Genomic DNA, 26,040 nt, shown 5'->3' on the forward strand with positions numbered 1-26,040 from the left:
TTTATTTGATTAACTTTAGGTTAAATATTAATTCCAAATTTTAAAACAATATCCCAAACTAATCAATTTAGAAATAAGTATGGTTTAGTAATTATGTTTAAAATCATATAATTTGTTTTGATTTGTTTTTGTTTGGTTTGGGTTATGGTTTTGTTGCTAACCCTTAACGCTCACTTGTTAAATTCTAGAAAATTAAAGAAGTAAAAAAAACCTATATGATAACTGATAAGTTCATAACATAAACATAGATTAGATGAACACTTGCTTCAATCTACAAAGTAAGCATTCTTTTTTTATATATATACAAAAATATTATAATATTCTTTACAGTATAATTAAATATATAAACACTACAATGCTTTTCAATCTCATTGTATGTTTGCTTCATTTACAAGCTATATATAAAGGTCAGTTGCTAAAGATGAATTACAACTACATATAACGTATACGTGTTCATCCCTCACTATCAACGACCGTCAAAATATGCCATCATCAACCACCCTTAAAGCTCGTCGTGAGCATTTTGATCAGTTTCTTCTCCGACCACAACAGCTTCTGCCACATACTGACGAGTTTGGTCTAGGCCTTTGTCGTCGTGAGAATACAAACAGTCCGCAGAAGGATGAACCATGCCATAACCAAACCCTTCAGCAGAATTACAATATGCTTCTACTTTTCCATCATTGCCTTCCAAATTGACGTTGTTGAGAACAATGTGATTACAAGGGACTGCGTCACTGCATGCGAATTTGATGGCTTTCGAGCTTTTTGTGGTTCCGGTTATGTTCCTGTACATTATCTCGCTTATGTGAACCGCCGATGTCTACAAAGAAATATGAATCAACAGATTAAGTTCTTTCTTGAGGTTTCTTGATGTAGTCAATGGTTAAGTGGAAGAAACCTGGTTTTGACAAGTTGATGGCGAATCGCAGTAGAATTGATCTATTATAATCGGATTTGCAACGTCCTGCATTTTTACGTTCTCGAAACGTACACCCTTCACGTAACCATTACCTCCCTGTTTTTTAAAGATTTCATCTTTCAATCAATCGCGAAACTCTTTGGAAGGAAAAGTATGAAAAATAGGATCAAGAAGAATTGAGATTTTTACCTGCCAAGTCTTGATTCTTAGACCATTAGTAGTGTTCTTTAGATAAGCAGTGTCCAACACAACTGCAGAGACGGTTCCTGTCGAGTGTCCTTGTCCAAGGCTTCCAATGCTGCAGAGCAAGAAGTTGCAAGAATTTAGTAAGTGTTTTTTTTTCTTTGACAAGGTTAGAGATGGTTTTACCTGATACCATGTCCTGGTCCACAATAGAGTCTCTTCATCTTTATCTTCGAGCTTCCATTCACAATCGAGACGCAATCATCTCCTGTTATCAAGTTTTAAGTGTCAGAGCTATAACATTTTGAGTTTAATAATATAGTACCAGAATAATGTTTTTGGTGAAGAACCTGTGCTGATTTTACTGTCTTGGACTACAACATCAGTAGATGCTGTTATATGAATTCCATCGGTGTTGGGACTGTCTCCAGGAGATGTGACCATAACTCTAGAGATTCGAACTGTGTTTGATCGAGCTATGATCAAATGCATTTGTTGGCTGTTCCGGATTGTTATGCCTCTCACATACACATTTGAACTTGAATATATAGTTAGCGCCTGTATTATAAATTTAAGACTTTGTTATAAGCAAAACCAAACATAAAATTGATAAGTCTACTGGTTGATGAACAACAAAACAGAGAGCTTTCAGACCGTTGGTGCGCCTACGCAAGGCTACAAGAGACAAAAAGAAGAAAGATTTGTGTCAGATTTGTACTTCAGAATTAGAAGAGAAAGTTCAATTTACGTTAAAGAAAATATATCTTACGTTAGACTTGTTCTTTTTGCAAGAAGCAGCCCACCATTTGGTACCAGAACCATCTATAACTCCATTCCCTTGGAATACAGTTCCTTGGAGTTTGGAAAATTGGAGCCAAACCCTTTGGAATTTAGGGTCCCATTCGCTAGGCTCATCTGGTGCCACAATTGTTCCATCAATCTATAAAAAATCAGATTTCATAAAAATGCATAAGACCATATGGTAACACATGTATGATCTTTGTTGTATTAATATTATTATATATAAGAATCAAACCAAAACGGAACTAAGAAGTTAAAAGATGACCTGAATGATCAATTTTTCTTGACATGGACCATCAAATTTCGTAGCATTTACTAAATAGCGACGTCCTTGTGGAACCAATAACACAGAGTTTGTTGCAGAGCAGGCCATGGTCCAAGCGCCTATAAATGCCTGGCTTATAAGAAAACATCGCATCAGCTAATAATAAAATCTTGAAATGGAGGTTTTGTCAGCATTATCATCCAATTGTTAAACCTATTCGAATATACGCACGCACCTGAGTATCATCAGCAACTCCGTCTCCAGCAGCACCAAAGCTATCCACATTCACCAGATTCTTACCAGAATATTGGCTCGTAAACGACGAGAAATCAAAGAAGGTCACATCATCGTCAATCTCATCCTCAGGGACATCGAGGTTCTCAAGCTTTCCAAGAATGTCAAGTTCCCTGTACATTGTGCTTCCTGGAGCTCCATAAGAAGCTACCATTAACAGAGCAAACAGGGAAACAACGAAGGGCTTATTCATTTAAGGCTTATAGGAAAAAAAATCCAACAAAATATTTTTATAATTGTATATGGTTTTAAGATATGAGATTCTATGCATAGAAAGGTTTCTTTGTGTAATGAGATGATACATAGTTTGAATATATATATAAGTAGAGTAATTAAGGGGGTTTTATTGGCTTGGCTTAAAAGTAGATAAAGAGAAGCCCTTATTTTTCAAACACATCTAAACTTAAAGCACAAGGCTTATCTTTTCTCACTTCTTTGCTTTACTCCAAAACCTCTACACATATTTTTTCCTGGTCAACATGTTTGTCCCCATTGAAATCTGGAAGATGAAATGAGAGATTCTGTGCTTGATACGTCAAAATGTTATTTTCTAGCATGCCATAGTTTGGGAAAACAAAACACAAACAGTTAGTAGTTGTTTCATGTAATGTTATTATATATAGCAAAAAGTTATAGAGTACTATAGGTCAACGATCATGAAAAGGCTATTTTTACAAAGCTTGAAACAGAGAAAAAAGGGTAAGAGCAAACTGAAAACTGCAATGGTTCTTTCAGGCATTTCTTCAAATCCAACTCTGAGAACATCAAAAAGCCGCAAACAAAGTATAGACGAAAAAAAAAAGCACAGATCCTTTTTTTTATGACGCTTTGCATTTGCTTAATGTATGATTAATCAGTTAGTGAAATTTGATTTATGTTCTTAACGTTCATAGGATATACAAATACAATATATTGTATCTCTAACCGTCTAACGAAAGGAAGAGCTAAAAGAGGATCATTGTTCAAAATTAGACATATCCATGTTTTGTAGAGATAAGAGTCCATCGGTGGAGTGACATATCTGGTAGTCTCCAGACCCTATATCGTAGTTCAGGAGGATGTTTGTCTTGGCGTCAAAGTAAAGTAGACACAAACGCAACGGTGATAAACGCAACGGTATAACATGAACTCTACCATCGATATTGTTTGGATAGACTCCCCCGAGGTCGATCTTATGTAACTTGTCCCAGCGACCGCCTTCACTTTCTTCCATCTTCCAAATCTCCATGAAATCAAATTGGACACTGTAATATAGAATCCATAAGTTTCCGCGGCTTCAAGATAAAGTGAAAAATGAGATTCTTTGGATCCTTCAAGGCAGAAGCACGGGGGTTTAGGGCTTAGGGAGAAAGTCTCGTCTTGTAGAGAGAAACAGACAATCTTAAAATCACTTGTGGCCCAGTAGATGATACCATTGACGTGAACATGAGAAGAGAGTTGTAGAAGATAGGGACATGGTCTTTGCAGCCTTCTCCAGGGTGATAGTTTAAGACGGCCATCTTCCACGATATCGATATTTAAGACCTCAAACAGTAAAACATGAGGCCACTTGACAACTTTGTACTGCATCGTGGCCTCAACAAAGCCAAAGGAGATGCACTCCTGAAATCCGTTGAAATTAACACCGTGGAAACCAAGGAGGGTCAGGTAAATTCTTCAACTCCTTGTTCACGGGGTTGTAAAGAGAGATCCCAGATTGACTAACAAAGCATAAGAGCTGGTGATGAGAGCTTAACATTCTGATTCCCATTAAGTCACACAAGAGTTCCGTAAACTGGTGGACGAGTAAATTTGCCTTGTAGCTTACAAAGATCTCGTTTAATTAACCACTCTTTTATAAACGATATATAATTTTGTTTAATTGTAAAATCTAAACTCTAACCATTCTTTTGTAAACTCAAACTGACATATAATTTTGTTTAATTGTAAAATCTAAATCCTAATCACTCTTTTGTAAACCTAAACCGACATATAATTTCGTTTAATTGTAAAATCTAAACCCTTACCACTCTTTTGTGAACCCTAACCGATACATAATTTTGTTTAATTATAAAATTTAAATCTTAACCATTCTTTTATAAACCCAAATAAACATATAATTTTAAAAATTATAAATTTAAATCTAATCCTCTTTTATAAACTCAAACCGACATAATTTCCTTAATAAAATATCTACATCATTTGTTTTATCCTTTTATTTTAATTTTGATTTATTTTTTAAATATGATATGACATGACATATTATTGCATTTTGATCGATTTGTTAAAAGGAGGTGAATGAGAGTTGTGTGAACTCAAGAATTTTTCTTATCAAATACCCGTTTCTTGTACCACAAACCACAAAGTTCTCCACCCACCCGAAACACTAGCAACACACCAGACAGTCAGACGCCAAATTCTCAAAAACATATCATACTTTTCCAAATTTTCTTCCCGGACTCGATAAATCCACTTCTTCTAAAACCTTAAAATAGTTTGAAGCACGTATAAAAACCTAAATGATTGGGGTGTGCGGGGGCTTCAAGTTAGGGTTTCAGATCACACAGCACGCTTATGAGGCTTATACTATTGTAAAAACAAACTGGGCCTTAAGCCCATTAAACAGTAACAAAAAGCCTGCATCAGGTAACTTCTACCTCTGTCTTGATTGATTCTTTAAACAAATGGCTCTAATGTAATAATGCAAGTTTATGACGAAATAAAATACATAAACGTGTGGAGAGTAAAACAAGAACACAAATCTAAAATCTCCTACAAAAAACTTCTACAACTAAAAGAAAGATATTGAAAAAAAACATCAGATTCTACCTTTTCCAACATAAAATATATACAGATGAGAGAGATCTCTCTCATCGTTCTCACTCACAGAATCTGATACTGAATTCAAGCAAAGCATTACTACAGGTATCTTTTGTCTTGTCTAATCTTTTTTTTTCTTTTCTTACTTTGTCTGTCTTTGGTTAAGTAAAGAATCTGTCTCTTGCTTTGAATGCTATATCTTTCTTTCATTGTCTATTGTTAATGCTAACCAAAAAAACGAAATCAAGATCCGTGATGTTTCATCATGACTCATGAGTTTCTCGCCTCTCTGCTTTTTTTTTTTTTTGCTTTTCTTGACATGAATTTATTAGACTCTTGTTTAAAATTCAAGAATCAACTTGGCTTAGAAGTTCAGAGAAGTTGATAATGGTGAAGAATGTGTTTAGCCGAATTGATTTGTCGAGTTTCATTACAGGCTCAACTGAACATACTTGGCAACCAACAATGTCTTCAGAGACGAACATTCCAAGTTACTGGCTTAACTGGAGATTCTTTGTGTGTGCTATCTTTGTCTTGACGTCTCTGTTTCTGTCTTCGTTTCTGATTTGGAGATACGAAGGACCAAGAAAACGCAAGAAACACGGTGATGATAATGATGATGATGATGATCAAAGCTTGGAACTCGAGCAACTCACTGGAGTTGTATATGATGATGAAACTTGGAACACTTGTGTTAAAGACATGCATCCGAATTGGTTGTTAGGTTTTCGTGTTTTTGGTTTTATTGTTCTTCTTGGACTTATCTCTGGTAATGCTATTGCTGATGGAACCGGCATTTTCATCTTCTACACACAGTGAGTTTTTCATAGAGACTTCTTTGATTTACATAAAAGATTTTGACAATCTCACTTGTTCTGATGAGTTTTGTTTGGTTCCTTTATCAGATGGACTTTCACATTGGTTACAGTTTACTTTGGGGTATGGCTTTTCTTCTTCACCTTATCATCATGGTACTTAACATGCTTTATCCAAATCTTTGTCTCTAGATCCTCACATCTTCCTCAGATTAGTAGTTCTTACATGTGTTTCTATGTGTAATCTTTAAGGGTCTGATGAGCAATCTTTCCTGTGAAACCTTTATAAGTGGACTTTGATGTGATGCAGCTTGCAGCATTGGTGTCTATATACAGATTTAAGTATGCTGATAATGGTGAAACCGGAGTCAGTATGGTAGATGAAGAAGAGCAAGGGTCGTATAGACCTCCCCTGAATATGTTTAAATCTTCAAACGGACATGATAGAGACAACAGAACAACACGTCAGATTGCAACTACATTGGGTTACATTCATCAGATTCTTTTCCAAGTAAGTCTTTCTGGTTTAAGTGTCAAACATGTTTAACTTCTATGCATAAGTTTCTCTGTGTCTGAACAAGTTTTTGTTTGGATTGCAGACTTGTGCAGGAGCTGTATTGCTTACAGATGGTGTGTTTTGGTTCATTATCTACCCTTTCCTCACAGCCAAAGATTTCAGTCTCGACTTTGTAAGTTTTAACTTGGAAATTGTCACATTTTGTAAGTCTTTGATTGTCTCTGAGGCTAAATTGTAACCAAACAATGATACTGCAGTTCATTGTGATTATGCACTCGGTCAATGCTATTTTCCTCCTCGGTGAAACTTTCCTAAATTCTCTGGTTAGTTGTTATGTTATGCTTAGCTCAACCTAATAGTAACCTTTGATGATAATGATGATAACAGCGATGATGACCTTTGATGATGAGTTGATTTCCATGTATCCAGCGATTCCCATTGTTCAGAATTGCATACTTTGTGGTATGGACCAGTATATTTGTGCTATTCCAGTGGATTGTTCATGCTTGTGTCTCCTTCTGGTAACAGTCATGTTTCTATCTTTCCTTACATTATATATGCTATGAACATATTAGTTTTACTTGCTTAGGCGCTATTGAGGTATGTGTATATAAACAATGTGCATAATCTCTGTTTGTGCAGGTGGCCTTACCCTTTCTTGGATTTGTCATCACCCTATGCCCCTTTATGGTAACTTTACACAAAGATCATCTCCTAGTTCCTTATCCGGTTATTCTGGTTCTGGAGATGTAGACAATGAAAATAATTGTTGATCTTGAATGGGTTTAAAGACTACAAAGTAAATGTTAAATTTAAATGATGTTTGCAGGTACGCGGCTGTTGGGGTTATGCACATACCATGCTTTGGAATCTTTGCTTTGATCGTGAAGTTGAAGTACATATGGCTCTCAAGATAATTCTCAGAACTCAGAAGGACCATAATAACCAAATATCATTCATATATACTTAGAATCTTTAAAAGAGTCTCTCATGAGCCTTGAGTAGAGAGTTTAAAGAAGAAGTTACAGACTCTCATAGTCTCATGTGGTATAGCCGTATAGGTTCTGTCCTGTCTCTGTATAATTTTTTTCTTTTCTTTTCTGTAAATTACATTCAAAATTCCTTTTGAAGGAACATATAATCACTTAGCTAAGCTAATCACCAATTTTTTTTAAGAACATTTATTTCTCTAATCTAATACACCTCCCAGCTAACCTATGGTGTATACACAATTGGATATCATAATGTTCAACTGTGTCTACACCATAGCTTATCTGGGAGGTGTATTAGATTAGAAAGAAGAAAAAAATGTCCTGTGTTTATTGTTAGACATAAAGGCTGGACCGGATTTTTAGTGGGAGTGGAGAGTATAAGTTTCACAAATCCAAATTTTTATTCGATGAATAATATTTATCCTGATAAACTAATTAATCATATCTTCCGGAATTTTTAATTCGAAAGTTTAAAAGAAGCATCATGTCCATGAGAATAATTTTAATTCTAAACTAATTGTTTCAATGTAAGAAGAACAAAAGCTTGTTTGACAAAAATAGAAAGGAACAAAAGCTTTATAGTTTTATCCAAAAATGGCGAAAAATAGTATTTTCTCAGGTTTAACCAGAAAACAATACATTATATAATAACAGTGAGTTTGTGGGCCGCGAAGAGCCCATTATAACATTATTACTTTCGGCGTTGAACCGTGTCTTCTTCATGTGCACATCTAAAAAGTTATCTTCTATCTAATGTAATCAATGATTGTGCCAAAAGTACATAGATTAATAGTATAATATGGCTATTACATTAATAGTATAACTACATTGAAATTTATTTTATTTATATTGTATTTTGTATATAAAATATAATTTATGTAACTGTTATTAAAAAAAAATTTGGATAAAATATTATGCAATAAAATGATATGCTAAATATGATGATTTGAAAAAGACATTTAAGTTTTATATTGTTAATGATTCTAGATAAGTACTCGTACTATAACACTGGTTAAATTTTATTTTATACAAAATTTTGTATATTTTGTATTTTAAAATAAAATTTTAATATGTTGTATTAGTTTATGTACGTGAAGTTATTTCAACAATGTATATTCTACCTCATGATTTGAATGTCATTATAAGACATAATTTTGTGAATTTATTATATTATGAGTAATTTAATATATTGTTATACTTTTTTTTAATATACTTGGTTTTTTTGAATTTTTTCATATTATAGTGACATATTATTGACATTGCTATAACAAACCAATTTAGAGTGTTTATAGTTTCTAACTTTAATATGAAGTTTTAAATATTTTAAAAATATTTCAAAATAAATTATTTAAAATTTATTATCTTATATAAAATTATAAAATTCAACAAAAAAAGTATGAAATTGAATTTAAATATTCAAATTTGACTCGTTACTTTTACTCGATAGATTTTATTTTTAAAGAATAATATTAATAAAACTTGGATATTTTATAGATTGAATCATTTATATTTGTTTTTAAAAATTCAACTTATGGTATATCCGGAAATAAAACTATTTTTTGATTATAATAAATAATATGATAATTTATTTGTTTCACAAAATAGACTCATATATAAAAATGAGAGGTGAAGTATAATGATAATTAACAAATTAATATGTTAATTTAGATATCAAAAGATTTTATTTGATGAATAATTTAATAAAAGAAATTAATATGTTAAGTTAGATGATATCAAATGATTCTTTAGAATATTCTCTTTAAGATTTTTGAAAACAATAAATCCAGACTATACAAATAATATAAAACTTAATCTATAACATATTTGTAACTAGCTTATTAAAATTATATAGTTTACAAAACAATATTGTATACTTCCGTTTTATTATATAGGGGATATAAACTAGTACTCCTTCTGTCTCTAAAAGATTGATGTTTAGAATCTTTTCAATATTTAAAAAAACAATAATTACGAGTTTAAATATATTTTTTTCTTTGACTAAAGAGATATAACTTAATTTTAAACCAATAATAATTCAAAATTTTAAATATTTTTAATGATTACTTGTTGACGTTTATAAAATATCAAACTCTGTGCGATAAAAAAAATATCCCAAAACATCAATCTCCATACCACTAGTCTAGATTTATAGATACGTGTAATCATTCTAATTCTTTTCTACTACAGTTTATTCATTGACTAAAATAAGATTTTTAGCTTTTTAGCTCTTTATTATACCACACTTCAGACGGTGGCGCAAGAGCCATTATCATGGTCGCATTTGAAAGTGGTTCAGGTTTATCTAGTGTCTCACACTCTCGCTAACCGGGTTATGAATGTCTTTAATTCTTGGTTTGGAAAGGTCGGCTCTTATCTTGATAGTAAAAAATGGTTGTTATCTTTGGTTTGCCAAAAGCATTATTAATAAATCTGATTCTTAAGATTTTTAGAAAAAGAAGTTGATTTGTTGTTTTTGAGCTAGTGTTTCTCTCAATATTAAAGTCTTGTTGCTATTATTCTTAGACTTTGATTGCAATTTCTTTTGTTTTGAGGTTTATAATTTCTGTTTTATACGTATTGTTAATGTTTCTCGCTTTCAATTTAGTCTTCGGGACTTTACTTCGTCCATCGGTTTAGTTTCTCTTGAGCTTTAGACTGAAAATATATTTGTTTCCGTTGCAGTTTGTATTTCATGTATCTTTCAATTTTATTATCAATATTATCAGATGAAGGAAAAAAAAAAGCTCTTTAATATAAACGTGGTGGTTGTGATTGGTGAGCTCTCCAATGGAAAATTAAAAGTCAGCTAGCTAGTAATTGCACTTTTTGAATAATAGTTAGGTTTCCATCGTCAAATGCGCCATACGCATAACCAAAAAGGTTAAGCACTTAGGCTTGTGATTATAGAAATAATTGTTGTAGGTGTATAAAATGAAGTCAAACTCGAAGATAAACAAAATGGTGCCACGTTAATGACGAATGATTATTTTTTCTGATCTTTAACATGAGCTAATATTATAAATTAACTCTCCATATATAAATTTATCTTTCGAGTTTTGATCTCACCTGTACAGTTGGAGCCCAATTACCTTCCACTAATCGTCAATCCTCACCGGGATAAACAGACTAGAATATTAAGATTCTTACGAGGATAAACAAACTAGAATCGTAACAAAACATCTACCAAAGGTATATAACCTAGAAATTATTAAACGAGACAACTTAATTTGATAGATTTCCCCAATGTCACTATTATGTGGTTATAATAGAAAGATATAGTAGAACACTTTCTGTTCGAAGCGAACTTCGAGATTTTTTAAGATAAACGAAATAAAGACAAAATATACATTTGATGGAGTCATGGACCACAGACAAAACGCAAAAGGACCACTTCACAAGAAACATTTGAAGATGGAGAATATAAGAAACATAAACACTTTTGCATCAGGATGCTTGATATTGTTTTTGTTTTAATGCATGTCTACGACGTCCCAAGTTCATGGGAATAACATCAATATTCTAAACAGTAAATGTATAACAATAAGTTTTGTTTTTTTCTGGTTCAACAGCAATTTTTTCTTACGTAAAATAACAGATTATGGTCTTAAACACAAAATATATATGTATATTTAATAGATGCTCATATTTGTTGTCCCAGTAAAGCAATAATAAACTATTCTTCTCCACTGTTTCAAGCTGTATTTTAAAAGATTTATTCCTTAAGATAAAAGTTAAAAATAACCCATAAATTACTTTTTTGGTCCATAAAAGCTTTCATTGATATATATAATAACGCCTTGGCGCAACGACGACTGCCGAAGAAACAAAGGATCAAATTGGTTCGGTTTCGGTGATCAGTTATTTTCCTAACATAGAAGTCTATATGGTGGCTATTTGTCCACTTTTTCTTACAGATATGTACATTTTGATCTTTATATATTTTAGTTACTTACTTAAAAAAACGAGTACCCCATTATTTTAGCTATGTCAAATGTGTTGAATAGTTAAATATTTTTGCATAGATTATAAATAAAACATAAAGCCAAGGCAAAAAAATAGATACATAACAAGTAATAACATATGAATATTAAGACTAGGAGTTTCCAAAAACAAATCATAACAAGTAAATAAGATAGCAGACAGAATTTGTTAACAAAATAGTAGTACTAGCATCACTAATTATTAGTCTTATAAGATGTTTTGGTCAACAAAATAATGTTATGAATCAAAACCTAACAACCTTAGACAGATCACGGGAAAAATTCCATAAGAAACACACTTGAGTGGACGTACAGTACTAGACTACTAGCATCACTAATTATGCAAACATGATCCAATAATTTAGTCATTGTTTTTGTCATTATCATTTTTTCTGCAAGACATGGACTCATAATGGGAGATTCAGACCAAAAACTTTCTTAATTAAATCCGGAACGTTTTGGTGCTATTATTTCTTGACTATAATGTCATAATGATCATCTAGAAAGTTGACGATAATTTATAGATGTCGCGAAGGCCAACGGTGAGGATTTAATCCAATACAATCCAACGAAGTGAAATGCGAGAAGCAAAGCTCTGTCCTTTTGATAAGTGGTAATAATACAAAACTGAAAGCTTTATGTCAGTTAAAATTCACAGTTTCACACCAAAGTAGTCCGACGGATAGATATGTCAATCAAGCTGTCCATCAACATAAAGACCTTTATGACATTTTTAATATTCTTTTTTTTTTGGGAAAAATATATACGGATCACTGGATCGGGTTTTGGAGTATATCCATGCAAAAATATCGGTTTTCTTGGAATAAGGTTAAAGAATGATTTTCTTATTAAAAATAAACTGCAGGGTCTATATTACCATATAAGGTAATGATATATTTTCATTTTTCAGTTGATACTTGATAACTATAAGCTAACGCTACATAAGATTCTTGTGAACAAAAAAAAGTGGGATTAGTCGAGTGGCCACTAAAAAACTTAAATCCAAAAGGAATTTTAATTAGCACATTACTGAAAACAATTAAACAAAATTTATTATTGCTCACTAAGGGCAAATTTAGTGGGAATTGCTCAACCAATTTCTAATAAATAAAAAATGAAATATATTAAAACAGGAGAGATAATGTAGAAGCGTTTTGAAAATCCTTCATTGAAAAACGATTCCTACATTATCTGTACAGGTATCCGTTTATTAGTGGTTTAATTTTAATTAAAAAAAATTATTGTATAATTAAAATATTTTTTTATTATTTTTTTTGAGAAATCATTTCCGTTTCCACCGTTGGATAAGGCCTAAAGCTCTTATTCGTAACTATTAGAAAAAAAAAATATAAAACGGGATAAACAATTTATTTTTAGTGAAACGGAATAAACAGTTTTTAAAAAATGAAAAAAAATTTGCAGAAAAAAAACAAAATAATAAATAATAAATGGTAACCAAACAATAAAGATATCTATTAAAATATATTTGATATTAAATAAATCAAATTTGAATGATAATATTAATACTATTTTAATGTATATATAATAAATTTTACATTTGTTTTTAATGTATATATAATGTAGACGTGTATACAGCGAAACAAATCTCGGAGAAGTTGAATGAACCGATCCGACTCTGGTCCTCTGGACAACTACAATTGTGAGTGTCGGCCACCGTAACTATAAACAGAAAAGCGTATTAATTAGTCATTTACGGACGTGCAAACTCTTCCCTTGGAACTGTTTCACGATTCAAATTACTATTTTTGAAACTGATTTTTGTTTATATGATTATGCGTCTATTTATTTGGTCTTTCAGGGTGTGAGCAATAAAAGTAGTGGTCACTAATTGTATGTACATTTAAATGTCATGACAAAAAACTACTATTGAAAATACAAAGAAAAAGACAAGTAAGGTGAACTTTTTATCCGAATCGTATTCCTTAACATATACGGCAAACCTTGATATTCTTTCTTTCCTTTTTTCACTCTGTGACGTCCTCGATGTAAATAAAATAGATGTAACAGAACTGCATGAACTCAGTTAATATAATGTTATCTTAAATATACTTATAGTTTTGTCGAAGAATAATGCAAATTCCTATAGGACCTTTACGCCCAGTTTCGTAATTTCCTAATTCTTTTCCTAACAAAATTAGCGTTTTTGGTTTTTGGCTGAAATATTTACGATCCTTGTCCTCTCAAGCAACACTCTCAACTTGGCCAAGTCTATTTTCATTGTCTTTCTTCCACTCTTGGAAAAAGTTTGCTGAACCAAGCCATCTTTTCTTTTAACTTTCTTATAATTCCGTTCTTGTTCAGTAGTAACCAAGCCAAGGGGGCTGGTGGGGGATCGCAGAGACGTACGAGCACTGATCGTATCATACTTATGGATAGAATGTGTGGTTTCCGTTCGACGGTAGACTATTCGGAGAAACCTGCGGTGATGATGATGCCGTCAGATTACCAGTCTTTGCTCTGTTCATCCGCCGGAGACAGTCGCGTGTTTGGATCCGACGAACTCGCTACCGTTTTGTCGTCCGAGACACCTTGGATCGCTCCTCCGCGTATACGAAAAGCTGATGATAGTTTCTCGCTTGGCCTGATCAAATCGAAGATTGCTTGTCATCCTTTGTATCCTCGCTTGCTCCAAACCTACATCGATTGCCAGAAGGTGATCTCATGACCATTAAACATACAAGATCAGTGTTTAGGGTTTAGCCTCAGTGATTTTACATGTTCTTAAGCATATATGCACATGGCCTACTACTCCGTGCTTGCCTCGTCTTCCCTAATTTTGGTTACAATTTCGTTTCTCTTACTTTGTTTTTTTCTTGTGCTAAAACCACTTTTACCCTAAGATACGATGGAGAATTAAATTTTGATGCGTGTGAATCGTGATGGTTTCTTTTGGTTATTGATTCATAGGTGGGAGCGCCTAAGGAGATAGGGTGTATATTGGAAGAGATTCAGAGAGAGAACGATGCGTACAAGAAGCGAGATGTTACTCTGATGTCTTGCTTTGGAGATGATCCTGAGCTTGACGAATTCATGGTTTCTTTCTCACTAATAGTCCTTTTTGTCTCATCTTTGATCTTTTTTTTTTCTGAAGAAACATTTTTTTTTGTGTGTGGTGCGATTCAAGGAAACCTACTGTGATATATTGGCTAAATACAAATCTGATCTCGCGAGGCCGTTTGATGAGGCTACGACTTTTCTGAACAAGATCGAAACGCAGCTCCAGAACCTGTGCAGTGGTCCCGCGTCAGTTACAGGTCAGCACTAGATGATCCCTCTCTATTTCTAGGTTTAATGTACTCTTGATTTCTTGTTTGCTGTTTTCTGTTCACTCTCGTTAGTGTTTTCATTGATCTTTGTGCACTATTCTCGATCTGTGTTCTTGCGTTAATTAATTTTCACCTTACAAATCGAGCGGATTTGAGAATCTCTCCCCATTACTTTCCCTTTAGGTTCTAGGAATTGATGTACATCTTCTGAGTTCAGACAGATTTTTTTTTCTTTTCTTTTCTATTTTCCCTTTTTTAAAAATAAACAATAAACGAGAAGATAAGTTGTAGCTGATATATAGAAAGAGCTTAGTAGATCCGGTTAGACAACCCAAGGTATAAAAAAGTTAGAAAGAGCAAAAGAAAACACTAAAACCCTAGTTTTGGAGGAAACCATGATTGCTTCAGTACATCTTTACATAGTTGGTAAAATCTTTGAAAATAGAAAACACATGCTTTAGATGGGTGCATGACTTTGGCACAGCTTTGTGCCATATAATTTCTTTCATGAATTATATGTTTGAGCAGTGTGGGATTAGTAGTGCTAGGGGTAAGGAGTAGGTAGGATTTTCACTGGTAGTGATATTTATTTTTCTAGTGATCTTTTGGTGTGGTATACTTTTCTTTTGTTTATTTATAATAATATACTTGTAAGTTGTATTATTATCTTCTCCTCTGTCAAAGAAAAATGGGTCTGTGAAAGCAAAAACTTTTGCGCTAGAGATTCTGATTTTGACAATTCAGTGTCGTACTGACACTTACTGTATTTAATTTACTTCTTTCCAGTGAAAATCCAATGATAGAGAAAAAACCTAGTCATAAGTTCCACTTATTTTCTTCAGCTTGTTGCTTTGGTTCATGTTTAGATCATATGAGTAGCTATTGCTTATGTTGTTTGCATCTTCATTAATATCCGGTGGGTAAAACAAATGTTAGTTCTTGATTGCTCCAACTTCTCTTGGTGAATGAACCAAAGTTTATGCTACTTTTTCATAGTAAGTGTCAGACTTAAGTTTTATCCCGATCACTTTAGTTTATACTATTGGAGAGAGAAAAAATATTATTGTGTCTAACGAGTACACAAGCCTGAATAGTTTTCGTAATATTCATGAAAATTATTAGCTATATTTGAAACGGAGGGACTTGTTGGCAATCAACTAGACATTAGCCCCCTTTTTTTTTATGACATTAGCCCTTCTTATTGGATACATTGTACCTAAATAGTCTTACATTTTAATGCAATTTCGTTCTTTGTATATCCCATGTACAAATCACTAGTGTGCTTATTTTCACGGAGCCATCTGACTTAGTAAACCAAAGAAGTGGCTTGATCAGGTAAAATAGTGGATTTTGTGTTTCTTTAGCCCGGAAAGAAAACTTAAACAAATCTTCTGCATGTCGTGGACCTCGTGGTTATTATCTAGCTTCGGGTGTACTTTATTAGTAAGAGTTGTTACTTGTTACTACATATCAGCGTATACAATTAATCGGAGTTTGCATAGGGAATCATGGCCAAAAGGTTTTAAAACAGATCACTTCAGCTTTAATTTTCTATTAGTGGACTAATGTTTGTATATAATCTTATCTTTAATGGTTGGAAGTACAACTTGCCTTTTTTGGGTAATCTCGTGTATATTCTTTTTGATTGGGATATATATTAGTACTGTATTACCTTCTGAACACCTTCCCCTCAACCAATATCTTTATCTTTTTTTAACTCTCCAGAAATTAGTTCATCTTAAACTAATAAAAGAAATCCTAATATGTATTCGTTTCGTTCACCTGTAGTTTTCAGAGGCACGTGGTTTTGGCTTCTTTTCGTGCTAATATGCTTTAGGGATAAACCTAATGCTCTTGTCAACTGATATAATGTATTTACTGTACTTCTTTTTTTTGTTCTTGCTATTGTGATTAACACTTTTCGCAATTAGCTCATTTACCGTATGCTGTTTATCACACCTGATGAGTTGGTATAAGCTTATGTTTGTGGGCATGGTCAATCTTGGTCCAATCACAACTCTCTCCTTTAAGCTTTTGTGTCACATGGACTCCCGTGGATTCCGCTGGTGGATCCCTCTGTGACCCAATCACAACTCTCTCCTTTAAGCTTTTGTGTCTTCATTTCATTTTGATTATAAAGGAAAAGTTCGAAAAGAAAATAGGGGAGAGACATGGAGTTTCACTTCTGTACAACGCAATCATCTATGTAATGCTTCTCCACTCTCTTCCTATCTTTTTCAACTGTTGCTTAGTGGTTGTCATTACCTCTGTTCGTTTGTTCCCCTGCTGAGTCATGCAATTTCCACGTGTCTACCGTTTTTTGGGAAGTGTATAAGTCTATCTAGTTTTTTTTTTATCAATGCGTGTTCTCTCTCTTTTGCATTGCATTGATAAAAACTAACCAAATTCGGCTAATAGGTAAAAGATCAAACTTAGTTATTGTTGCACATGCCTTCTTTAACTAGCAAAGGTTACTGGATGATAGGTGTGAACTATCTTTGTCTGATTTGCCTAGGGATCAGCCCCATGTGTTCTATGTATTTAAGATGTTCTTTATATATTTTCCCTCGTGTTTTGCATATTTATTTCCTGACAAGTCCAAACTCATTGCTTCTTTAATTTTGCCTTAGTAATTGTCGGTATATTAGTGTCTTTCTCTAATCACTACTAGGAGATCACTGGTTGGAAAATTATAGTGCTAATAATTTGGCTATTAATCATATGTTAAATTCAAACTTGAATCTCCTTGTATTAAGGCTAGCATTTTGGTAGGATTAGGAACAAACAACATAGAGGTCACTGGTCAGTATGGTGAGTGGACATAAATAAAATGGGCCATTACAAAAAAAATCATACATGTTGGGGAAGCGTTATTTCCGGGGGTCAGTTAAAAGTCTCACAAAGGTGACATGTGTCGTGGCTCAGGTGGGCAGTGGTAAGCCCCAGAGAGCAGGTCGTTCCCTGACAAGTGTGGTCAATGCTAAACTATTCAGTCACTGCGAAAGTGTTGTTCTCTAGCTATCTTTATTTTTTCCCTTTTACCCCTAGACCTTTGGGTCTCTCTTCTTTATGCTTTTTGGCTCTTTTTTCTTGTTTTAGCCACTTACGCATTTAGCTGAGCCTACAAGTATTTAGTGTTAGTTATGTTTAACAGTATTTACTCCCATATATTCTCCTAGTACGTACATTTTTATTGATATTACACGTATTTGGCTCAAACATGCATGGGATATATGCATTATTGAGAATCTTTAGCATGACATGATTCTCATGTATGAACAGATGAAGGAGCGGTTTCATCTGACGAGGAACTGAGAGAAGCTGATGATGACGTAGCAGCACATGAGAGCCAACAAAGAAATAATGACCGGGATCTCAAGGACCTGCTGCTCCGTAAATTCGGTAGCCATATCAGTTCATTGAAACTCGAGTTCTCTAAGAAGAAGAAGAAAGGAAAGCTACCAAGAGAAGCTAGACAAGCGTTGCTCGATTGGTGGAATGTTCATTATAGATGGCCTTACCCCACTGTAAGTCCCTTTTCTGAATTCACCGTAACTTAGTAGCATACACTTATGGAGACAGGATATTCATTTGTTCCGACATATTAATCCTAGGCGAACTAGGGGTGTGTTAATATAATGTTTCGCATCACAAAATGTGTGTAGGAAGGTGACAAAATAGCCCTGGCTGAAGAAACGGGTTTGGATCAAAAACAAATCAACAATTGGTTTATAAACCAAAGGAAACGTCATTGGAAGCCTTCGGAGAACATGCCGTTCGCAATGATGGACGATTCTAGTGACACATTCTTTACTGAAGAATGAAAAGAAAGAAAAGATATGAGATTTTGTGTATTCACACAATGCGCTGTAATATTAATTGCTTCCCCAAGAAAAAGAAAAAAAAGGAGTAAAAAGCTTTGGTACATGGGACGTCATCGCCTCATCGGGAATGAATGTACTAGAACTATGTCAAATATATATATCCTCCAGTAGTCAAGTGAAAGAACACCAAAACGAGCCGTTTTTGTGGGATCAAATGATATTATCATTTTATCTTCTTTCACCATTTCCTTGGAAGCAAATTCTAGTATTTGCTTTATATTCTTCCAACGAAAGTATTTAAGAGTTTACAACCAGCAGTAGACGCGCCTCGGTTAGAACCTCATAAGCTGCGTGACTGCGTCATTGCCCCAAGCACAAAGATTATAAGAGAAAAAAAAAGTATTTAAGAGGCAAAAATTTCTTATGTAACCATTAAGTTGATCGGTATCATACCTTTGGCTTGATGTGCATATATAGGAAGATCCATGAAAGTTGCATTAGTCTCGGTAATAGCAAAAACATGCATCATGATAGGCGCTGATATAGTATATTGTGACTGGATTATGCATAATGCCATCTTTCGTGATCACTTTGTATGTGAGATAAGGTGGCGGTATACGAATAGCCGAATGTAAACATTTCACCTAAAGAGGGAGTCCGTGGCGACGGGTCATCATGCCAACAGAAATTGTAATAACGTGAAGACCTACCCGTAACCGGATCAACTTTTGGGTGAACACTGAAGGAGTGGGTTAATCTCTAGTCATAATCTATCAACTCACGATCGCCCCAAATTTAAGAGTATTCGTAAAAGTTCTTTCAATTCGAAATAAACCAAAAGTCAAAATCAACCCTTAAATAAATCCAAACCGAACCGAAATAGTAATAAAACCCGAACTTATATGTATTCTTAACTCTCCTAGCCTAGAGTTAGGGTTAGTTTTTCCCGGCGGCACTTGCCTCCACCTTTCGCCGGCGCCGGTTGTAAAGGTTTTAAAAAAAACAAGTTTGTTTCCTTTTTATTTTTCTTCTTATCGGTGGCGGCTAGAGGTAGGGTTAGTTCTTTTTCTTCACAACTCCCCCTAGTTTTCTTTGCGTAGAGACACAGACATGGCGGAGATGGAGAACATGGTGATGTGTCAGTTAATGGATCCTGAAGGAGTTCCTTTAGGTGACCCTATGTATATCCCTCGCCAAGCAGGGCCTTTGCAGCTTACCCATCTAACCAATACATTTCTCAACAATGTAAGATTTTCTCTGCCTTGGGTTTTAAGGATGATAAAAGGAGTGATTATTTCTGTTCTTTACTTTTTTTTTTGCCCTTTTCTTTACATTTTGAATTATTGAATTTTATTATGCCTGCTCTAAGTGTGCTATAAGCTGCCAAGTTTTGAGTTGCTTCGGTTTATGGTTACATGGACTATTCAGGAGGAGAGGTTGCCCTACGCTTTCTATGTATCAGGCGTGGAACTTGTTGTGCCCCTCGGAACTTAATTGCAGAGAGAACAAGGTTTTTTTATTTTGGTATATGTGTTGATTGTTTCTTTTTCGGCACGCTATGATATAGTACGTAGTATAATAATATATCAATCATCTTACTGATGATGCTCTGGAAAAATTTTGTGTGTGCATTCAGTGTCCGTGGAGAATATTTTGACGGTAGTGTATCGACAACAAGCTGCTTTCCGAACTCGCCCTGTTAACCGTGTTTCTGCTACCATTGCTGGTAATATCAAATGTTCCTTCCTTCTTCTTTCAGCTTTTTCTCTGCCGCCGTTTCAGAGTCCTTATGCTGACTGGTTTGTCTTGATAGGTCACACGGGCAATGTTCTGTGTGTTTCATTTAGTCCGGACGGTAAGCAGTTAGCAAGTGGATCAGGTGATACCACTGTCCGGCTGTGGGATCTCAACACTCAAACTCCAATGTTTACATGCAGAGGTACTAATCTCTTTTTGTTCTCTAGTTTTTGTCTCTCTCCTCTAATAATCCTCATCTTGTTTTCTGATATGCGTTTATTAATTTTCAGGGCACACGAAATGGGTTCTGGCCGTCGCATGGTCTCCAGATGGTAAGCACCTTGTTAGTGGTGCTTTAGCTGGTGAAGTCTGTTGTTGGATACCTGAAACCGGACAGCTAAATGGCAGCCCCCTTACAGTAACTTTCTTTTTGATTTTTCTTTTTTTGGTTATGTTGTGAAATATCCTTGTTAGTGATGATACTGATCGATAAAAACATTACACTTCTCCCAGGGCCACAAGAAATGGATCACTAGTATCTCGTGGGAACCAGTACACCTTAACTACCCATGCCGTCGGTTTGTAACTTCTAGCAAAGATGGGGATGCAAGGATATGGGACATTACACTAAAGAGATCTCTAACTTGTCTCAGTGGACATTCACGTGGCGTGACTTGTGTCAAATGGGGAGGAGAGGGAATTATATATACAGGGTTTGTTTCTATTCCTAATGCTTTGATGATCCTCTTATGTTGTAAATTATGTCACTACTACTTGTATCAATGTCAACTATTTCTCTCGATCACTTGTTGCTTGCTATTCAAAATATATGTCATGTGTTTGGCAGTTCTCAAGATTGTACAATAAAGATGTGGCAAGTTACTCCGGATGGGGATCTATGTTTGACGGCAAAATTGGAGGTAAAAGCTCATCTTTGGACCCTGTTTCCTCATGACCTCATGTTCTGCATAGGGGTCTATAAATACTCTGCATATTCTGTTGTTACTTTAGGGGCATGGACATTGGGTGAACTCTCTTTCATTAAGCACAGACTATGTTCTCCGGACAGGAGCTTTTGACCACACCGGAAAACAATGTTCTTCACCTGGAGAAGTTAGAAAGGTGAGATCCCTCCTCTTATTCCTCCACTTCTTGTCCATTCACCCAGTTTCTGATCGTGTTATTGCTTAGGCTGCACTCAAAAGGTACAACCAAGCAAAAGGAAAGTACGGGGAAAGACTAGTCTCAGGTTCTGATGACATGAAAATGATTCTTTGGGGACAATCTGTTAGCGACCAACCTAAAGAACTTTTGGACGGTGATGAGAAGGATGTAAACCTGCACGGTCATCAGCAGGTTGTAAACCATGTGTGTTTCTCACCTAATGGCCAGTGGATTGCAAGTGCGTCTTTTGATAGATCTGTCAAGATATGGGATGGTATCACGGGGGAGTTTATTACAACTATGCATGGACATGCTAGTGGTGTTTATCAGATCAGGTTGGGTAGATTTCTTGAGAGCATTGGTTCCCCTTTTCCATGTTTCCACTTGTAGTGGCTAAATATTAATTAGCTTTTGCCAATGCAGTTGGTCCCCGGACAGTAGGATGCTTTTAAGTGGTAGCCGTGACTCTACACTTAAGGTAATTAATCTTGTTTGTCCTAAATCTTATACACAAATATGGAGGTACTCAGATTCTAAACCTCTCACTTGTACAGGTATGGGATATTGGACAGAGAAGGTTAAAGAAAGATCTTCCTGGTCATGAGAATGAGGTATTAACACTTTGAAAAGCTTAATGTTTCCGGCCTGCTTGGAAATATTACTCGCTTAAATGTTTGTTTATCGTGTGTGGATAGGTTTATGCAGTGGACTGGAGTCCAGATGGTGAGAGAGTAGTCTCCGGTGGTAAAGATACAGTTTTGAAGCTATGGGTGGGTTGAAGAGATAGTACCTATAGAGCTTGATTAATTAATCGATGAAGCGTTAGCTCTTGTATTCTATGTTAGCTCTATCTAGTATTAGTCAAGTTATTTTTCTAAGCCTTATACTTTTACAAATTCTATGTCTGTCTTTGAACAAGTGGTGGTGAGTGACAACGAGATTAGTTGGAATTGAACAAATGCTTCACTATTGAGTATAATGATCTGCAGATGTCGTTGAGTACATCTTTTTCTTGTCATTTGTACTAATACATAAGATGACTTACCATATCACCATTGCAAATACTCTATTTCACATCTATATATTCTGTACTATATATAAACTTTCTCTCACAGATTTATACACAAAATTTTAGTTTCTGCTCAACGATTTTGTATTCTGTTCTTCTTATACACTTCTTCAAGGCTCATCTACCATAAAAGGAACTTTGTGAGACAGTGGCAAGAGATGCACAACCAGCTGAGTCTCCATCAGAACCATCTCGAAGTTCCATTACTCTTTCATCCATAAACGGAGGATTACTAGGCAACGGCAGGATCTCCTCTTTGTTCTTTAGCATATGCAACAACTTTGACATTGATGGTCTTAGTGACGGGATCTCTTGAGTGCACAAGAGCCCTATTTGAATAACCCTTGCTATGTCCTTTATGATGATGTGACTGTCAATCTGATTCTTCCAATTCAGGTTTGGATCATATATCTCCTCCAACTCTCCTGACTGAAAATGCTTCCATGCCTTATTTTTAGCCAAAAGAAAACATAACAACACAATTAGTATGAGAATGACTATTTCAAGTCCCATAAGACAAAAATCTGTCTAACTTACTTCTGTAATCAAACTGTCTGAGTAATCTGACATTTTGCTTTTGGTGTTCTGCTTTCCAGTGGCAATCTCTAGTACAAGAACTCCAAAGCTGTACACATCTACCATCTCTGTTAGCTGACCATGTGCCAAGTACTCCGGAGCCATATAACCTCTGCAGATTCACAAGTATTGGATTAGTTCAAACATTTATGTTTCTGAAGTTACACATTTTTTTCTAAATATACTTACAATGTCCCTGCAATGGCGGTGCTGATATGACTCTTATCGTCCTGGAACGATCTGGCCAGTCCAAAGTCAGCGATTTTAGCTTGAAGCTTTGAATCTAGCAGAATATTACTTGCTTTTATATCTCTGTGAATAATCTTCACACTTGACTGCTCATGCAGATACACCAATCCCTCAGCTGTTCCAACAATAATGGCATATCTTTTCTGCCAGTCTAACGTTTTACCTCTGTTCACGTCTGTAAAAGTAATAATAAAGTGTGATTTTGCATTCAGGATAAGACAAATGAAACTCATCAGATAGTTTTATAAGTAGTTACCGAAGATGAACCGATCAAGGCTCTTGTTCTGAAGGTATTCATAGACAAGGAGACTCTCTGGTCCTGAACAGCTGCAACCAAGCAGCCTGACAAGGTTCTTGTGTTCCACAGTGCTGATCATGTTGACTTCATTGTAGAAATCAGCTGCTCTATGTCTGTTGTTGAAGAATAACCGTTTCACAGCGATATCTCTTCCGTCTGGAAGAACCCCCTAAACCCCAGAGAGATGCCACTAGAGATCACTAATTTGCTTTTACAAGAAGATAGATAGTTCCACAGAGATAAAAAGAGAAAGCCATGATCTATTCATCATACCTTATAGACAGTTCCAAATCCGCCTTGTCCAAGCTTGTTTGCCTCGTCAAATGAACCTGTGGCCTTCTCTAATGTTGAGTATTTGAAGTTCAAGTTACTGTCTTTTAGAGTTTTCGCCATTTTTTCAACATCATTTGATCCTGATAAGCACCAAAAAAAACTTGGTTCAAACACTCAATCCTTCCTAAAACCAATTCAATACACAAATAAGAAACTAAGCTAACCTCTTCTCTTCTTCTGTATGGTCCGAAGTTTGCAGATATAAACACCTATTGCTATTCCAATCATGAAGACAACCACAGAGCTAAGCACTGAGACCACAATCACTACTACAGAGCCTGCAAAACTCAATCAATCGGCAAAAAATGGTTAGCTATGAACAAGCGATTCTATAGAATAACATACATCTTTATTGTGTTACCTCGTGATCTTCCGTTTCTTGGTATCTTGTTCAAGAAATCTTGATCAGAGTACCTAAGGAAACATCCAGTGTGAAGCGCACGTCCCTCTGACCATGGCAAACAACCTTTAACCACAGACACAGACGCATTCTCCAAACACTTTTTACAAGAACCAGGACTCAAAGTTCTCCAGCAATTCGCCAACACAAACGCGGACTCAGATTCAGATTCACCGGCCTTCGCAGAGGCACGAGCGTACCCTCCAGTTCCAGAAGCCTCAGCAACCGCATTACTCAACCCTTGTCTCACCGCATCACCGAAAGTTTCACTCTTTCTCGTCTTGTTTCCACACACAACGGTATCTTCAGGTCCTCTGTATTCATTATAGAAACTATAGTTCTCAGCTCTCATGAAACATCCGTCAAGAAAGATTCTACCACCGTTCTGAGGATAACACTGCGGAAGCATCGTACGTGCTTCCGCGTAACAGAGGACACAGTCGTTTAAAGGAAGATCTCCGTAGCACTGAGCGAGACCGTAGTTAGCATCAGGTCCCGTACCGGTAAGGGCAACTCCGAAACCAGCGGTTTGCACTTGTGTGCTGATTTTTTCCATGGTGGTTACGAAATTGGGGACGTAAGCGGTTTCGTTGTGCTCGAGCTGAGGTGAGCAAGTGACTTTAACGGCTCGTGCCCTTGCGTCTCCGGTAATTGGACGGAGTAATGAAAGAAGAAAGATAAAGAGACATTGAAGGTACAGAGGATGATGATGAGTTTGTTCTTTCTTCATCTTCTTTTTTGTTTTTTGATTGAAAGAGATCAAAAGGGCTTGGCTTTATGTTCTGTTTCAGGGTATGGAGTTGAGAAAGAAGAAGCAGAGAGATTTGAGAATTGGAAATGATGAAACTGAAGAATTGTTAAGAAAGAGAGGAAATTTCAAAAGCTTGACTTTGATGATGAACTTGGTTTTGGTTTGTTATACAGTAGTCAACGCAATTTGCTGTATCTATCTAGCTCTCTGTGTAGTTGTACTTATTAGTCAAAAAAGTAAAAATTTAATATGATATTTTGGGTTTTATTTTCTTCTTCTAGAGCGAGTGGAAGAACATAAATGAGGGAGTTTAAGTCTTGCATTCACACTTGGACAACCGAACCAGCTCGATCTTGTTGAGGTCGTTGTCTTCATTCAAATATTTGTCGGCTTTTATAAACCTAAAAACCGGTGGACCGATAAATTATTGAGCTTATTCATCTGGAGTGGAGCCGGTTCGGTTTACTTGGATAATCCATTTAACCAAAAATATTCTGAATATTTCAAGAAAAGGAAACGTCACATGCCCGTAGTGTTACGTTACGACTAACGACTTACGACTTACGACTTACGACTTACGACGCCTTACGACGACATAACTGATAACACATTCAACAAAATAAGATTAAGATATGGCAAATGGATAAACTAAAGTTGGACTACTTTAAATTTTAAATATAGGTGGTTGGTTGACGTCAAAAAGAAAAAGAAAACAAAATAGGCCTGGACCTGGTACCATTTACATGGTGGCATGGTCAAAGTTTTTCAAGATATTTACAAAGAA

General features: G+C 35.2%; 4 protein-coding genes, 1 non-coding gene and 1 pseudogene across 9 annotated transcripts; 3 read left to right on the forward strand and 3 right to left on the reverse strand.

The window, feature by feature from the left end:
- Positions 1–270: 270 nt before the first annotated feature.
- LOC104701691 (putative polygalacturonase At1g80170) lies at positions 271–2,754 on the reverse strand. Its single transcript, XM_010417428.3, has 9 exons — positions 2,407–2,754; positions 2,172–2,300; positions 1,875–2,045; positions 1,760–1,780; positions 1,456–1,663; positions 1,292–1,373; positions 1,112–1,220; positions 902–1,018; positions 271–823 (listed from the first exon to the last, which is right to left on the reverse strand). Exons 1-9 carry the CDS (start codon positions 2,656–2,658, stop codon positions 503–505), a joined length of 1,410 nt encoding a protein of 469 aa, XP_010415730.1. The 5' UTR covers positions 2,659–2,754; the 3' UTR covers positions 271–502.
- Positions 2,755–5,149: 2,395 nt separating this feature from the next.
- On the forward strand, positions 5,150–7,763 carry LOC104701692 (uncharacterized). 4 transcript variants are annotated; one of them, XM_087456743.1, is made up of 9 exons: positions 5,150–5,369; positions 5,701–6,079; positions 6,170–6,235; positions 6,390–6,590; positions 6,679–6,768; positions 6,854–6,919; positions 7,026–7,117; positions 7,239–7,286; positions 7,426–7,763. In XM_087456743.1, the coding sequence occupies exons 3-9, from the start codon at positions 6,170–6,172 to the stop codon at positions 7,511–7,513; spliced, it is 651 nt and encodes a 216-aa protein (XP_087312869.1). In that variant the 5' UTR covers positions 5,150–5,369; positions 5,701–6,079; the 3' UTR covers positions 7,514–7,763. The 4 variants fall into 4 exon arrangements, with proteins under 4 accessions (XP_087312869.1, XP_010415732.2, XP_010415731.2 ...); XM_010417430.3 differs by having other exon boundaries at positions 6,170–6,203; XM_010417429.3 differs by lacking the exon at positions 5,150–5,369 and having other exon boundaries at positions 5,499–6,079; positions 6,170–6,203.
- Positions 7,764–13,560: 5,797 nt separating this feature from the next.
- On the forward strand, positions 13,561–18,923 carry LOC104701693 (homeobox protein knotted-1-like 2). The gene is made up of 5 exons (XM_010417433.3): positions 13,561–14,242; positions 14,497–14,622; positions 14,714–14,843; positions 18,138–18,382; positions 18,521–18,923. The coding sequence occupies exons 1-5, from the start codon at positions 13,958–13,960 to the stop codon at positions 18,677–18,679; spliced, it is 945 nt and encodes a 314-aa protein (XP_010415735.1). The 5' UTR covers positions 13,561–13,957; the 3' UTR covers positions 18,680–18,923.
- On the reverse strand, positions 18,907–19,061 carry LOC147941595 (U4 spliceosomal RNA). The gene has a single exon (XR_015563047.1). It is a non-coding gene; the product is annotated as a U4 spliceosomal RNA (small nuclear RNA).
- Positions 19,062–19,843: 782 nt separating this feature from the next.
- On the forward strand, positions 19,844–22,359 carry LOC104704808 (notchless protein homolog; annotated as a pseudogene). Its single transcript, XR_015560943.1, has 12 exons — positions 19,844–19,924; positions 20,108–20,189; positions 20,316–20,405; positions 20,493–20,618; positions 20,707–20,834; positions 20,930–21,129; positions 21,264–21,336; positions 21,428–21,538; positions 21,608–21,915; positions 22,004–22,058; positions 22,135–22,191; positions 22,276–22,359. The product of XR_015560943.1 is annotated as a notchless protein homolog (transcript).
- Positions 22,360–22,520: 161 nt separating this feature from the next.
- Positions 22,521–25,583, reverse strand: LOC104701694 (cysteine-rich receptor-like protein kinase 2). The gene is made up of 7 exons (XM_010417434.3): positions 24,467–25,583; positions 24,270–24,383; positions 24,046–24,185; positions 23,731–23,941; positions 23,415–23,649; positions 23,187–23,337; positions 22,521–23,096 (listed from the first exon to the last, which is right to left on the reverse strand). The coding sequence occupies exons 1-7, from the start codon at positions 25,233–25,235 to the stop codon at positions 22,767–22,769; spliced, it is 1,950 nt and encodes a 649-aa protein (XP_010415736.2). The 5' UTR covers positions 25,236–25,583; the 3' UTR covers positions 22,521–22,766.
- Positions 25,584–26,040: the final 457 nt, after the last annotated feature.

This window comes from Camelina sativa, chromosome 7 (genome assembly GCF_030686135.1).
Source record: "Camelina sativa cultivar CO46 ecotype springtype chromosome 7, ASM3068613v1".
In the NCBI taxonomy this organism is placed as follows: Eukaryota; Viridiplantae; Streptophyta; class Magnoliopsida; order Brassicales; family Brassicaceae; genus Camelina; species Camelina sativa.

Bases quoted from the DNA above. Each gene is read 5' to 3' on its own strand.
- LOC104701691 (XM_010417428.3), bottom strand. From the start codon at position 2,658: ATGAATAAGCCCTTCGTTGTTTCCCTGTTTGCTCTGTTAATGGTAGCT. The intron at 1,221-1,291 runs GTAAAACCATCT...CTTGCTCTGCAG, and splicing joins GGACCAGGACATGGTATCAG to CATTGGAAGCCTTGGACAAG. The intron at 1,019-1,111 runs GTAAAAATCTCA...TTTAAAAAACAG, and splicing joins TAAGAATCAAGACTTGGCAG to GGAGGTAATGGTTACGTGAA.
- LOC104701692 (XM_010417429.3), top strand. From the start codon at position 5,652: ATGGTGAAGAATGTGTTTAGCCGAATTGATTTGTCGAGTTTCATTACA. The intron at 6,080-6,169 runs GTGAGTTTTTCA...TTCCTTTATCAG, and splicing joins ATTTTCATCTTCTACACACA to ATGGACTTTCACATTGGTTA. The intron at 6,920-7,025 runs GTTAGTTGTTAT...CCATGTATCCAG, and splicing joins AAACTTTCCTAAATTCTCTG to CGATTCCCATTGTTCAGAAT.
- LOC104701693 (XM_010417433.3), top strand. From the start codon at position 13,958: ATGGATAGAATGTGTGGTTTCCGTTCGACGGTAGACTATTCGGAGAAA. The intron at 14,623-14,713 runs GTTTCTTTCTCA...GTGCGATTCAAG, and splicing joins CTGAGCTTGACGAATTCATG to GAAACCTACTGTGATATATT. The intron at 14,844-18,137 runs GTCAGCACTAGA...ATGTATGAACAG, and splicing joins TGGTCCCGCGTCAGTTACAG to ATGAAGGAGCGGTTTCATCT.
- LOC104701694 (XM_010417434.3), bottom strand. From the start codon at position 25,235: ATGAAGAAAGAACAAACTCATCATCATCCTCTGTACCTTCAATGTCTC. The intron at 24,384-24,466 runs GTAACACAATAA...TGAGTTTTGCAG, and splicing joins AAGAAACGGAAGATCACGAG to GCTCTGTAGTAGTGATTGTG. The intron at 24,186-24,269 runs GTTAGCTTAGTT...GGTGCTTATCAG, and splicing joins CATACAGAAGAAGAGAAGAG to GATCAAATGATGTTGAAAAA.